This window comes from Myxine glutinosa, chromosome 4 (genome assembly GCF_964187855.1).
Source record: "Myxine glutinosa chromosome 4, kmMyxGlut1.1, whole genome shotgun sequence".
Classification (NCBI taxonomy): domain Eukaryota; kingdom Metazoa; phylum Chordata; class Myxini; order Myxiniformes; family Myxinidae; genus Myxine; species Myxine glutinosa.
In genome coordinates, this window is record NC_136264.1 from 77935731 (window position 1) to 77950977 (window position 15247).

Consider the following 15247-nt stretch of genomic DNA (forward strand, 5'->3'; position numbering starts at 1 on the left):
ATATTGAGGCTAGCTGGAATGCTCGGCTATGGCCTTGAGACTTTTTTGATCGAATCCCAAAAAGTTGATGTGTCCCACCTTCCTCTGTTCTACCAGGGCTTGTTGAATGCTTGGCAAGCCGTAGTGGTAAGCCACCAAAAGGAGTCCAATGAGGTTAAAATGTTTGCGGGATAACCTCTATTCCTCAACCCACTCTTTCCCCAGGTTCCCAAGAGCCGTTGTTTTGCCCAAAACTTCATTTCAGGTGGCATCAGAAATGTCTGGCATCTTCGTGACTCAGCAAATTGTGGTTGGAGATCTGCCAAGGAAGTTGCTGAGATTACGGGTACCAGATCAATGAGAGCTGCAGGTCAGGTACTTGTCGAAGTCATTCGTACATCCTTTAGACTTGGGTTGCAGTGGAGTACTGGGGTTAAATGGGCATCCCATAATCCTTCGCTTCCGAACTTACTTTGTTGCTTTCACCGGTTCTACTTTGTCCCCAGTCAGTACTGGCTCTTGTTAACTCAACTGGACTACCGTCAAGTTGAGTTCATCACATACTGAACCCTCCGGCATCCGTCGTCTGTCCTCGTCGTCGTCGTGTCATCTGTCGTCCGTTAACTTTTCGACCTTAACACTCCAGCATCCACAAATATCAACCGATTCTGATCAAACTTGACATGCAGCATCCTTACCCCAAGGACCAGGTTGGTATTACATTTCAGCCAGATCCATTGAAAAATGGCGGACTTAGGCGACCATTTTATTTTTGGTCATGAAAACGACGTTAACACTCTAGCGTCCACAACTATTAACAGATTTTGATCAAACTTAGAACGTTTAACCCTTACCGCACAAAGTAGGTTGCTATGGCATTCCAACCCGATCCGTCACAAAATGGCTGCCATAGGCCGCCATATTGTTTTCAGCTCCGAAATGACGTTAAGACTTTAACGTCCACAAAAATTTATGGATTTTGATCAAACTTGGTGTGTGAGACTCTTACCACACAAGGTAGGTTGCTATCTTAAGTCAAATCTAGTACAGACCACTGACCTACTTTAAAGTTGTCCAGTCAGTTCAGTTGAGTCCTGCTTCCCTGGAAGCTCGAGTTTATTTAGTAGTCTTGAGAGTAAATCTATTTACCAGTTCTGTCTTTCTTTGATTAATGTAAACACCTCTGCAGCAGGAGTTATGCGATGGAAAGCTCTTTTACCTAATGGCCCCCCTTCTGAACCTGAATTGAAATCAATGTATGGTACACCCATATCAAAAAGGTCGGGTGATTTACAATGGAGACTGGCTCACGGGGTATTGCCAACAAACACTTTTGTAAACCGTTTGGATGCCATGGTATCGGTGATCTGACCCTTTTGTAATAATATTGAAGATTTGTTTCATGGGTATGTTGATTGCATACGATTGTGTCCTCTTTTTCTTTTACTGAAAAATGTGTTTGGTCAAGTTAATGTTCCTTTTTCTCTCCGGTTGCTTATTTTTGGCCTTGGGGTCACTTCAGCAAAGGAAAAATTGTTAATGTTTCTAAATTATTTATTATCAGAGGCTAAACTGGCCATCTATTTGTCGCGTAAAGCGAAAATTAAAGGCAAGCCACCCGAGCAATGTAATGCGATCCTGCACTTCCAATCCCTGGTCACAACTCAGTTAAAACTGGAATTTAAGTATTATAGTAGAAATGCAAACATTAAGGATTTTGTTGAGACATGGTGTGTGGGAAAAATATGCGGGGTAAATGAAAATGTATTAGAGATTTACATGTAGCAAACATCACTGCATTACATGAATGTGCAAAAACCGTTCCCCTTAACAACAGACCTATCAGCTTACTTCCAATAATCAGCATAGCTGTTCTGTACGGCCTTCAAACTAGGAAAAGTTCCCCACCTCTGGTCAACACTTTTCAAAAAGTACACTTGCATCTTCCAGATAATCCTGCCAGACTAGGCATACATCTGTTAAATGACATATCTATTGATGCAATGCTTGTAATGCACGATGGATAACAGGTGTTTCCTTGTCCTTGCAATCTCTTGTTTTGGAATGCAGTACATTACATTGATTGTTTCTCTTTTTATTTGATTTTCTATGACTTTGGTTGTATTCTCTTGAAAACTGTTTTTTGGTTTATTCTTGTTGACGCTTGTATAACTCAACGGAACTACCGTCCAGTTGAGTTCATCACATACTGAACCCTCCGGCGTCCGTCGTCTGTCGTCTGTCAACTTTTCGACGTTAACACTCCAGCGTCCACAAATATCAACCGATTCTGATCAAACTTGACATGCAGCATCCTTACCGCAAGTTCCAGGTTGGTATTACAATTCAGCCCGACCCCTTGAAAAATGGCGGACTTAGGCGACCATTTTGTTTTTGGTCATGAAAACGACGTTAACACTCTAGCGTCCACAAATATTAACAGATTTTGGTCAAACTTAGATTGTTTAACCCTTACCACACGAGGTAGGTTGCTATTGCATTCCAACCCGATCCGTCGCAAAATGGCCGCCATAGGCCGCCATATTGTTTTCAGCTCCAAAATGACGTCAAGAGTATAAGGATACAAGGACCTGAAAATTATTACACAAGGTTGTTGGCTTTTCATTTAAGTCAAATTTAGTACAGACAACTGACCTACTTTAAAGTTGTCCAGTCAGTTCAGTTGAGTTCTGCTTCCCTAGAAGCTCTAGTTTTTGTAGTTTTATAATAAAAGGACTTAAAAGTCAAAGTCTGTCTGTCTCTCTCTCTCTGTCTGTCTGTCTGTCTGTCTGTCTCTCTCTCTCTCTCTCTCTCTCTCTCTCTCTCTCTCTCTCTCTCTCTCTCTCTCTCTCTCTCTGTCTCTCTCTCTGTTTCTCTCTCTCTGTTTCTCCCCCTCACCATTAAACTTTGTGTTTGTAAAGACTGTATTCATCATGGCCTCCCTGGAAAGGAAGTGGCAGCAGAAAGAGTAGATACGTTTAAATTGCACCTAGAAGTATTGGAGATAGTGGGGTGGAGGGCAGGACTTTGTTACCTTGAGCATGAATGGGTGATTGTGTGCATCTGTGCGGAGTGTTGTGTATGTGAGTCTCGGCAAGGAGTGGTGTGTGGTTGCTTATGTTTCTCACCCAAGAACCGCATTCGCAAACTCTCTCGGAAAGAAACAAACCCCAATATTTATGAAGATTGGACATATTGTTATGTCTGGGGGTAGAGCAAAATGTAGAGCAGAGTAGATCTGAGTAGGTAACATGCTTCGAGATGTCGCGATAAGGAACACTTCCTGTAATAAGTCCGTGTTTAGGCGTTTTGTCGGTTAAGGTGTATAATTGTGAATCTACCAGGACATTCGGGTGATAGTTAGTGTAGGGGTTAATCAGTAGAGCCCTTGTATGTCTCACCTAGTAGTCAAACCTTTGCCCATTATGGCACTGCAGTCCACATAAACATTAGTTAGGACCTTCAGTACAACACTAAATGACGCCCTTCTCCCCCCCGACATGACTTCGTAAGAAATCAGGCTGGAACACCGCCACAATTGGCCGCCACCATTTACACCTCCGAGGGGCCTATCCACCTCGCATAGCACGTGCTATGACCGAGGAGCAGGAGTGGGGAGAGTCGGAGTGACGGAGAGGGCATGACCTGGACGAGCCGGCGAGTCGTGGGAGGCTCTGATTGGCAGAGCAGTGCGCCAATGTGACGTCATCGGCCAGAGATATTAGGGAGGGTCGGACGCCATTTTCGAGTGAGATGAGAAGAGAGTTCAGATGAGATCAGAGCCCCCGACCCGAGTTGGAGTCCCGGTGCGAGTGAGTCGAGTTCAGTACGAGTTGAGTGAGCAGTGCAGAAGAGTTGGTTCGAAGGAGTTCGAGTTGAGAGAGGCAGTCTGGAGAGTTGGATCCCGAGTGGAGATCATGAGTTGAGTTGAGTTAAGAGTGAGCACCGGACGCCTTGGCAAGCAGTTGGATTCCTGGCAGCACAGTTCAGAGACCCCGACCCGAGTTGGGCTGAGGTGTAGCCTGGGTGGAGCTTGCTGTCCTGCTGTGGGACCTCGTGGTGCTTCGGAGCTTGGAGCGGGACCTCGGGTGCGGCGGCGAGGGCGTTGCCTCGGGCCTAGCGGGGCGTGCGGGGCGGACGGAGGATTCGTCCAGGCCAGGAAGAAGACGACGAGACAGATAAGCCCGAGCTCCGCATACATTGTGAACAAAAGATGTGTTTATTTTCGTATTCATATTCCCCCATTTTGTATTTGAGGTCTGGTGTGCGGGATCCCGATTAGGATATTTATTACCTGCACGTGCTTTTCCTGTCTTGTTCTTCCCAATAAACCCTTATATTATTTTTCTTGTACATAATACCTGAATGCAGTTTCCTGTTTGGTTTTAATAGATAAGGCTGCGGGGCTCTTGCCGTTTCCCTCCATTCCACGTGCTTAGATTTTGGAATCCGTAAATTGAGCTTCCGCCTCGGGAGTTAAAGCCTCGTAATCGGCAATCCTCAACTCTGATGTTAATTGGAGTTGCGTGACAATATTTATAAAATACATTGATAATTACTACGTGTTGTACTTGTGTTTACTCGAGTTCAGCGATCCTAACTCATCAATCATCTTGTGCATGACAAACGCACCAGAGGGACACGAATAGCAAAGGATGCACTCTCTTAAAGAAACATTGAGTGGCTCTGAAAAGAGCCGTTTGGTGATGAACTCGAGAAACGACTCCGAGCTCACTTGGAGCTGGTGTACTTGGTCACGGCTTTTGTACCTTCGGACACGGCGTGCTTGGCCAACTCCCCGGGAAGGAGCAGACGCACTGCCGTCTGGATCTCCCGCGATATGATGGTGGAGCGCTTGTTGCAATGCGCCAGACGAGATGCTTCGGATGCGATGCGCTCAAAGATGTCATTAACGAAGGAATTCATGATGCTCATCGCTTTGGAAGAAACACCCGTATCGGGGTGAACTTGTTTAAGCACCTTGTAGATGTAAATGGCGTAGCTTTCCTTTCTGCGATGACGCCGTTTGCCGGGACCCTTTCGCGTCGCTTTGGAAACGACTTTCTTCGAACCCTTCTTTGCCACCACTTGCTTGAGAGGATCCGCAGGCATGACGAGTAGAGAAAAGAAATTAGAGAGCAAAACACCAGAAAAGTAATAAAATTTGAAACAACAAAGAAGTACAAAAAGAAAATAGCGCAACGAGTCCTTATTATAAATACTTGGGCATGCCCGTACTATATCTATATCTAAAATTAAATCCCCCCCTCTATTTACATGAAATGGTTTGGTCCATGAAATGTATTGGTCCATTCGCAACGCCAAAGCGAACGGCGAACGCTTTACATGAAATGGTTTGGTGCATGAAATGTTTTGGTCCATTCGCAACGCCAAAGCGAACGGCGAACGGCTTGCGAGTACAGTGACAATCCCCCCGGGGTTTTTATTAGTTTTAAAACATAGTTTAACGCCAACATAGCGCCAACATAGTTTGCAAACGTGAAATAAATGAATACGCTCTCAAATGTGCCATCCGAGGCAGAGTGTGTCCGCCACGTTCGGCACACGCGATAGTTCGCTGCTCTCTGATTGGTTGAATCGTTTTTTGGACATAGCTCGGTAAGTAATTGTCCGATTAATATGAAACCTTGAAAAGGCACATCCTCGGGTCCCCAGCAATATACCTGGCAAGTTAAAAGTATATCGGACCCGTGGTTGTCGAGAAACAGCGGTCACAGACAAACAAACAAACGTACAAACGTACAAACAAACACACAGAGATTACTGGAATTATAGATAGACTAGGGCATTGCCCGTACGTGGGTGCCCGTTCCTTGCCAAAAAAAAAAAAAAAACGCTACCCGTACGCTCTACCCCGCCCGTACGCCCGTAAACAAAAAAAACAACGCTCTTCGCTTCCGCCCTTCGCTCTGACTGAATTGGGAGAAATAATGCGCATAAGAAATCGAATTACGAACCGTAATGGCGGTCAGCTCGTAACGCGCTCAGCTCCGCTCGCTCTCACATCGGCCACGCCTACGCAACAAAGCGTTCTGTGATTGGCTGCCGGAAAGCGTGCTGCCGGACAGTCTTCACTGTCCGGAAGTTCGCAAATCGCAGTTACGATGAATCGTTTTAATTTAATCGCAGTTTGAATTCGTTTTAAAACATAGTTTAACGGCAACATAGTTTTCCAACGTGAAATAAATGAATACGCTGTCAAATGTGCCGTCCGAGGCAGAGTCTGATCGCCACGTTCGGCACACGTGATAGCTCGCTGCTCTCTGATTGGTTGAATCGTTTTTTGGACATAGCTCGGTAAGTAATTGTCCGATTAATATGAAACCTTGAAAAGGCACATCCTCGGGTCCCCAGCAATATACCTGGCAAGTTAAAAGTATATCGGACCCGTGGTTGTCGAGAAACAGCGGTCACAGACAAACGTACAAACAGAGATTACTGGAATTATAGATAGACTAGGGCATGCCCGTACTATATATATGCCCGTACTATATATCTATCTAAAATTATATCCCCCCCCCTCTATTTACATGAAATGGTTTGGTCCATTCGCAACGCCAAAGCGAACGGCGAACGGCTTGCGAGTACAGTGACAATCCCCCCCCTCTATTTACATGAAATGGTTTCGTCCATTCGCAACGACCACAGAACCCCCCCCTCTATTTACATGGAATGGTTTGGTCCATTCGCAACGCCGGCACACGCGATCGTTCGCTGCTCTCTGATTGGTTGAATCGTTTTTTGGACATAGCTCGGTAAGTAATTGTCCGATTAATATGAAACCTTGAAAAGGCACATCCTCGGGTCCCCAGCAATATACCTGGCAAGTTAAAAGTATATCGGACCCGTGGTTGTCGAGAAACAGCGGTCACAGACAAACAAACGTACAGACGTACAGACGTACAGACAGAGATTACTGGAATTATAGATAGATAAAGGGTTTCATATGCAAATATGTGGATCATAGAGGATTTGGAGGCGGAGTAGTGCACCTCAGCCATTGGATGGATGAAAAGTGGGCGTGTGTCATTCTTGATCCGAATTCCGCCTCAAAATAACCCAACTCGCAACAATAGACACGACTTCAAGCAGGTTCTTTTGATTTACAAAGATGTGCATAAATCATGTCGAGAGTAGGTGAAGTGCGCTGGAAAGGTTCGTATTAAACACGCTCATTACTTGATAGGACGGCGTGGAGGTGTGCACAGTCGCCTCGAAACCTGGGTTGAACCCCGACCAAACTATAAACTGTCGTCCCAGTGTTTCAATCAATCGGTTGTGGTTAGGGTTGTGTGTGCCTTCCCTCGGGTGGATGTTAAATTGGGTGTTTCGTCTGACTTAATTAGTTGGTCGACGTTAAAATTCCCATGGTGTCTTTCGGGAAGAGGAGGCGAGCTATCACCGGCACCCTGAACAAATCACAAATTCCTGCCCTAACTAAATGCTGCGAAGGTAATGGCAAACCACCCAGTTTTACCATTGCCATGAAACTACTTCGACAGCACTGACCCTGCAACAGAGCAAGGTTCATCAGAATCAAGATTCAGCTCTTACCTTGGAATAGTTTTTCTAACTTGGTAACGTTCTCGCTCGTTGTTCACTTTCCTGACTTGTTGAGTTCATGTTGTGTTCCGAATAAAATTGTAATTCATTTTAACTTCCAACCTCCTTTGACAAAATTCCGTCTTTCCTTCAGTGAGGGCGAAGCCAACACGAGTTGACGATCGAGTGCAGAGGTTGAAAGGACGAAATGCGCAAAGGGAGGTGAAAAGTGAAAGGGCACGAGGAGCTTTCGCCGCTCCTCCCCCACCGAAAACCCTTAACCCTTATTCACCCTTCTTCACCCTTCTTCACCCTTCTTCACCCTTCTTCACCCTTCTTCACCCTTCTTCATTCACCCCGTCCCTTTCACCCCGTCCCATTCACCCCGTCCCATTCACCCCGTCCCATTCATGGGTAAATTCATCAAACGATGGGGGTCGTTCACCGTATCCGTTTGTTTCCTGCGTCACTTTGAGCTTTGTTATTCACATGACCGATAACTCCATGCGCAATACGCACAATCGTTTCAGGTAGAAGCACATCCTGGCAAACGGAGAGAAGCATCTTGCCAAATATCTGGACCTTTCGCCGCATTCCACGGCCCGACACGGCAGATGGACGGTGTGCTTTGACAGAACATTGCTTACTCTAACACGTTCTCGGGCTTCGCCCAAGGGGTTTCTGTGCTCAGAATCTGTTTTTCAAGGCTAAATCCTCTTCTTTGACCCGACTTAAATCTCACAAAGTTCATGGTGAAATGTGCACCTGTCTGCATCCACCTTTGCAAGGCAATGAAACAAACAGGAAAAAACCTCATTTTTGGAGGTTTGTGTCATGGTCATCTTAGCATGGACCATCACAAATGTGACGATACCTGGTTACCACTCACCAACAGCACACGGGTGTAAGCAATACTTGGAAAGTTTTTTTATTTATCCAAAAGCGAATAAAATCGTCGACTCGGTTTCTCTTCTGTTCTTGCGTCGTGCTTCGTGTGATGTTCTGGATGCATCCAGGTCTTGTTAACGAAACTGTTGCGATATCTCATTAACACTTATTGACTGCTTCAATTCATCCCCTGTCGTTTTAAGAGAGGTGCAAGGTCTTCCATGCAGTTTTTAACTTTTCCATGCAGCGTAGTTTTACTTTTCTTGAAATCCAAACTCATGAAAATATCGATCCTTCGATTACTTGATATAGTGGAGTGGCTTATGGAAATGATCGTGACACGCTGGCCCAAAGCACTAAATTTGGCACAGTTATACTTTAGGACCATACAAAACTTTTGAGAGGGGGCTGCCCGATTTTCGAGGCCCAGGTCAAGGTCAGGTCAAGGTCAAAGTCAAAGTTCAAATTATGTGTTTGTCACGTTTTTGCCATATCCAGCTCATAGCTGTCATAGAAACATTATCTCAGTGTCTAAATAATCATTTTTAAGGACAAGGAATCCATTTGTATTATGGAAAATATCCTCAGGTGCTGCCATATTGTATTTCAAGGTCAGGTGAAGGTCAAAGGTCAAATTATGTGTTGGTCATTTTTGCATCCGTGTTTTTGACGTACATCGATACGCTGAGGGAGGATACTGGATTGGCCAGTACAGAGGAGGTCGCGGCCTGCATGACTTATGCTTCACAATTTCCGCGACAGAGACACAGTCCTGTGCATGGCAGTCCTGCGTTCCTGCACGTGCAATTCTTTGAACAAGTGGGTGTCGCCTTACCGTCCCGTATCATCACCACACTGTCCAGTGTTCCTCTTTCTCTGGTGTCTCTCTTGTGTTCTTTGCAGTTTTGTATTGGCAAATTTAAGCTGACACTTAAGGTGCCACTTTGCATGGTTGTTGAGCAAGTCATTTGCATTAACATGATCTGGAAAACATATGTCAACAGGCATTGAATGTAGTTATCTGAAAGAGTCGACATTTCGGATAAAGTCCTCATATGATTGTCGACCTTTACCATCTTGTCTGGTCGCAGGACATTTTAATGTGCCGTCATCCTTTCCACATATGATACAGTTTGCCAAGGCCATGTTGTCTATTAGTCTTCAAATATCTCCCTTGTTTGTCGATCGCTGCCTCACTGTTATTGTAGCTCAGTCACGCTGTTATCTTCCTCCTGAAATAAAAAAAACGAACATTAATATTGAGCCACCATCAACAAAATAAATCAAACGTATCAGCAGTTCTATGCACAGAACCCCCGGTCACCCCTACTGAAAGCCAAAGAAAACATTGATTTTTGTAGGTCGGCCATCTTCTAATCCTATATCAAATTTTTGTGAATGAATATGGATTAATTCCACTGATTTTAGCGATTTTAGCTCTCTCGTCGGGGATGTTAGCCCCCCCCCCCCCCCCCCCCCGGTCGGGGACAGCCTGGCGCCGCCACTGCCTATATGGCCGTCACCTGGTGGAACTTCCCATAATAGTAATGGATTCATTGACTAAATATGTTGGTTATGTGACTAAGACCAAGTTTTTTAGGTTATATATAAGATGGATATTGCAAAAACATGACAGACACATAATTTGACCTTTGACCTTGACCTGGGCCTCTAAAATCGGGCAGCCCCCTCTCAAAAGTTTTGTGTGGTCCTAAAGTAGAACTGTGCTAAATTTGGTCCTTTGGGCCAGTGTGTCACGATATCACTTAAATTTGGACTTTAGCCACCCCACTAATACCTTGGAAGCGTATTTATTTATAACTTCGGGGACGTTTGCGTTTGTTGTATATTTTGACAAAGTTCTGCAGTTGTGTTCAGAATGAAATCGTCGTAAATTACTGCCAAACTTAAACCTCATTTGACAAGATTCTTTGCGTCTGTGAGAGAAAGCGAAAGGACCGGAAGAGCGAGTGCAGTTGCATATTTTCAAAGCGTAAAGAACACGTGCGCACGTGCGCGGCAAGAGAGGTGCTCAGGCAAAGCACGCACGCGCGGACGTGGTAGAAATCATCAAGGGAGCACACTTTATCCTCGAAAAAATAATTAATTGGAGGAGGCGAAGTGTGAGGGGTAAAGGGCAAATGAGCAAAAGGGGCACATGAAGTGTAATACATGTTAATTTTCATCAATGTTCTCGACCAGCCACTATTAACGACATTACTTTAGCTGTACTTTAATACCCCCCCCCCCCCCCCCCCCATTGCATGTTTCATGACAGATTAACTCGAAAAACGATCATTTGTCAGCCATGTGGAGGTTTCATTGAACGATCCTGAACCCTTTTCCCCTGACACAGGCAGATGACACCATATTGTTTCATTACGGATCCTTCTCGGGGTCTTCATTAAAAGTAAGGCAAAAGACAAAAGTGCTTCACAAAACGGATTTCCTTTCCACAGATATACTGTATATACACATTATAGATAGTGTATTTTATAGAATATAATGATCTATAATGATCATTATAGATAATTCCACAGATATACTGTATTTCCACAGATAAACATTGATACATTGAGTGATGTGAAAGGTCGATTACACTTTCAAGAAAGGTGTTGTGGCTCTGAAAAGCCGTTGGGTGGTGTGGTATGGAAGGTGTGCACAAGACCTTGGACGAGCGGGTTAAGCTCGCTCCCCGCGGATACGTCGTGCCAGCTGGATGTCCTTGGGCATGATGGTGACACGTTTGGCGTGAATCGCGCACAAATTAGTGTCCTCAAACAGCCCAACGAGGTAGGCCTCGCTCGCCTCCTGCAGCGCCATCACTGCGGAGCTCTGGAATCGCAAATCGGTCTTGAAATCCTGTGCGATTTCACGGACGAGGCGCTGAAAGGGCAGCTTGCGAATGAGCAGCTCCGTGGACTTTTGGTAGCGCCGGATCTCGCGCAGCGCCACAGTTCCTGGACGGTAACGATGCGGCTTTTTCACGCCACCGGTGGCTGGAGCACTTTTCCGCGCCGCCTTCGTCGCCAACTGCTTTCGGGGAGCTTTTCCACCTGTCGATTTACGGGCGGTTTGCTTCGTGCGAGCCATCGTGACCGGCAAAGATCAACACAAAACAACAGCGAATGAGATGAGAAACACGCGGCCTGATTTTCTTTGCGCCGCGAGACGCTTCCGCCTTTCGCTCTTGGCTGGCACATTTTGCACGTTTGTTATTGGCTCAAACACTCTCCCATTCGTTGAAGAATTTAGCCCCACCGTGAGCTCTTTCCATTGGTTGAAACTTCACCCTTCCCTCTCCATTGGCTGAAATCCGAGCCCGATGTGATCCGCTCTGCGAGGGAAAGCTCCGTCCGCCCTCCTTTGCTCGTTTTTCCCATCAACATCTATCCTGAGCTCGTTTGGGCCTGTTCAACATTTCTTTGAACATGAAGAAGCAAAAGGCATATCCATGCCGAATAATTGCGAGTGTTTGTCTTGTAATATTATACAGTTCACAATTCTACTCACCATTCGATTTCAAAATTTGGTAGTTTGTCGAGGTGACGTCACCGGTACCAAAGTTTTATATTCAGGAACTGGTCTTTGTAAACAATGCATTTTTGTGATGTTACACGATCTTTACGTTGTTTAAAAAATGGGTTTTGATTTTTGAGTTTAAAAAAAATGAACTTGTAAAAAAATACACAGCGAAGTTTTGTGTAAAACACGGATCGTGTATCGCTGATGCTGCTTTCGAAAAGGTTTGAGTGGCTCTGAAAAGAGCCGTTGTGGGAGAGCTGAAGAACTCTTGGGCCTTGTGTGAGGCGGAGCCGTTTACTTTCCCTTGCTTTTCTTGGGGAGCAGCACGGCCTGGATGTTCGGCAGTACACCACCTTGCGCGATCGTCACCCCGCCCAGCAGTTTGTTCAGCTCCTCATCGTTGCGGATGGCGAGCTGCAAATGACGCGGGATGATGCGCGATTTCTTGTTATCTCGTGCAGCGTTACCGGCGAGCTCCAGGATCTCTGCAGACAAGTACTCGAGCACAGCCGCCAGATAGACGGGAGCGCCGGCACCGACGCGCTTGGCGTAGTTGCCTTTGCGAAGATGTCTGTGGACACGGCCCACGGGAAACTGCAGCCCAGCACGGGAAGAACGAGTCTTTGCCTTAGCACGAGCCTTTCCACCGCCTTTACCACGTCCCGACATGATTTGTGGAGAAGAACCGATATCTCAATAACCCGAACGTGACTGAAGTTTGAAAGTCATGGTGCGAATTGAGTTGTTTTATGGGTGAAGTCGGATCAGGAATCATACACGCCCATCTTTTATCCATCCAATGGCTGAACATCAGGTTGTGTACTCCGCCTCCAAACTCTCTGTGATCCACATATTTGCATATGATACCATTTATAACATAGCATCCTTTGAACTTTCAACTTTGAACGTTGACTCCATTTAAAAGACAGAAATGTTTCCCAGTGGAGTGAGAGAATAATTTTACTCTGCCTGCCGACCTGGCAATCAAACAAAATTGAAAATCATTCCAGCTATTAAACTTACTGTTTCAAACATACGTTTTTCACCAGATTTGTTTTCATTTCGTGCGGAGCGCCTCGAGGTACCTCTAAAAATGTGAACACAAGTTGAGTAGACCCCGCAGATTAGTAGTCGCCAAAGAGGACAGTCGAATTGTTCACAAATTTCAACACGGCACAAAAACAGCAACCACAATGAGTACCTTCAAATGGTGTTCGATAAAAGTGAAAATCCAGCAGGAAATCAGCCAAAGGTGCAGAATCGATCGAGCAAAATGTCAGAATTTCACTTGCAAAGCTGCAGTTCAACATGGCAGAGTTACAAACACAATGTTTGAATCGACATTGTTTTTTTATAAGTATATATTTTTAGGTATAAGTAAATAACTTAAAAAGTGATCGTTTTGGTGGTGTTTTGCGGTCTTGGAGCGATAAACAGCATGCCTCATGAATTTGATGCAATGTAATCTAACGTGAAATAAAAACCAAAGGGAAATATAAATGGGCACTAATAAATGTTAAGGGTTGTGTAATAATTGTGGGTTTTAAAAGAAGATTGTGGTGGAGTTAAGCAAGGTGGAAGTTTAGTCTTGGCGCGCGATTCAAAGTAGCTTTTGGCGCGATATGCTAATGAGCCAGCGCACGTGTTGCACATCGCACACCACGAAGCCTGAACACAGTGCACAATTACCCCAAGGGGAAAAAGGGGAAAACCTCCCCAACCCTCACCAACGCATTCTGGCACAATGAACCGACTACACAAAGGGATGGGACTACTCTGGTCTTATACTATTAGTATAACTAACGACGTGACCTGTATGTTGGTTTAAATTGCCTTCGGAATCGGTTCCTCGAACCCCAACATAATACACATATTGTAATAATATTGCACACACACATAAATAATGAAATTTTAACAGTTCGATGTTATTGCGATGGCGTGGAGGAGCGGACGTGGTAGAAATCAACGTCGGCGCTCGGAAAACTATGGAGGTGTTCCTCGCATCCGTTTGTATTTCTCACATCACTTTCAGCTCCGTTATTCACATGAACGATAACTCCTTGCGCATTGCGCACGGCGAGAAACACATTTTGTTTCTCTACATATTTCACCATCTTCACACGGGCCGACATTGCAGAGGGAAGAGCTGCTTTGGCAGAACATTACTTATTCGGACACGTTCTCGGGCTTCGCCCAAGTTGCTTCTTCACTCAGACTCTGTTTTTCACGACTTAAGTCTCTACTTGGAAATGACCTAAACGTTAAAAAGTTAATGGTGAACTGTGCATCTGTCTGCAACTGCATTTGCAAATCAGGCAAGAAAAGAGGAAAAACACGGCTTTTTCAAGACTCTTGTCGAAGTCAATTTATTTTATTTTTTTTTGTATACAGAATCGAGGCTCGCGAAAGAGCTAACATTTATTTCACAAACAAATCAAACAGACAAACAAAATATATAAAAAGAGGGAGCGGAAGACAAGATGGGGAGAGAAGGGGAAGCACACAAACACAACATTTGAGAGCAGGGAGATGTGTGGGAGGGAGAGGGCTTGGCGGGAGGAGGCGTGGGGGGAGGGGGAGAAGTATAAAACACAAGGACACCAAGGACTTCCAGGACAGAAGTTGGTATTTCAAAAAAGTGGATTTGGGGTGGAATTAGCGGGGGTAGTGTTACGGATACCGGCCCTAATTATGGTGGTTCCTGTTCATGGTTGATTCCAGATGATGTTTGTTGTGGTTAAAAGGGTTAAAAGCACTCCTGATAAGTGTGGTGGAAAAATCTGGATCGAGACCGGAAGACTTGGAGCGAAAGCCGCGCGCCATTCTGGCCACGCGAGCACCCTGCAGGGAACAGGCTTTCGTCGTGTCGGCTGGGCATTATTCCCTGGGGGATTGCCGGGAACGGCCATACCAGAGAGGGGCACGTGCGAATTCTACGGAGGCTCGCGGATTGAACCGCAACGTGTACGTCGGAGCAAATCTTTGTGAGGTTCCTCTCCACCGCTGTGCTGCTGGGGGCTGAGCACGTGACCTCGGGGTCGTCTCGCTCGTCGACGCCTCAATTCGAATCTTGGTGAGGTTCCTCTCCACCGCTGTGCTGCTGGGGGCTGAGCACGCGACCTCGGGGTCGTCTCGCTCGTCGACGCCTCAATTGACCATCGGGCCTCAACTCCCCGATCGCGGGAGCGCACAGAGACATTGGGACTTCGCCTTGGAGTGGAGCAGAGACATTGGGGGAGGTGCCGTGAGTGCTGGGGTTGAGGGGCTTGATAAGGATATTATCGTAGGATTT

The 15247-nt window shown here is 45.7% G+C and overlaps 3 protein-coding genes across 3 annotated transcripts; all 3 read right to left on the reverse strand.

The window, feature by feature from the left end:
* Nucleotides 1-4710: 4710 nt before the first annotated feature.
* On the reverse strand, nt 4711-5091 carry LOC137411633 (histone H2B type 1-P-like). The gene has a single exon (XM_078776046.1). The coding sequence runs from the start codon at nt 5089-5091 to the stop codon at nt 4711-4713; it is 381 nt and encodes a 126-aa protein (XP_078632172.1).
* A 3358-nt stretch (nt 5092-8449) lies between these two features.
* LOC144891758 (histone H3) lies at nt 8450-11620 on the reverse strand. The gene is made up of 2 exons (XM_078776038.1): nt 11099-11620; nt 8450-9662 (listed from the first exon to the last, which is right to left on the reverse strand). The coding sequence occupies exon 1, from the start codon at nt 11521-11523 to the stop codon at nt 11113-11115; it is 411 nt and encodes a 136-aa protein (XP_078632164.1). The 5' UTR covers nt 11524-11620; the 3' UTR covers nt 8450-9662; nt 11099-11112.
* On the reverse strand, nt 11597-12631 carry LOC137426163 (histone H2A-like). Its single transcript, XM_078776048.1, has one exon. The coding sequence runs from the start codon at nt 12622-12624 to the stop codon at nt 12250-12252; it is 375 nt and encodes a 124-aa protein (XP_078632174.1). The 5' UTR covers nt 12625-12631; the 3' UTR covers nt 11597-12249.
* Between the last annotated feature and the right edge of the window lie 2616 nt (nt 12632-15247).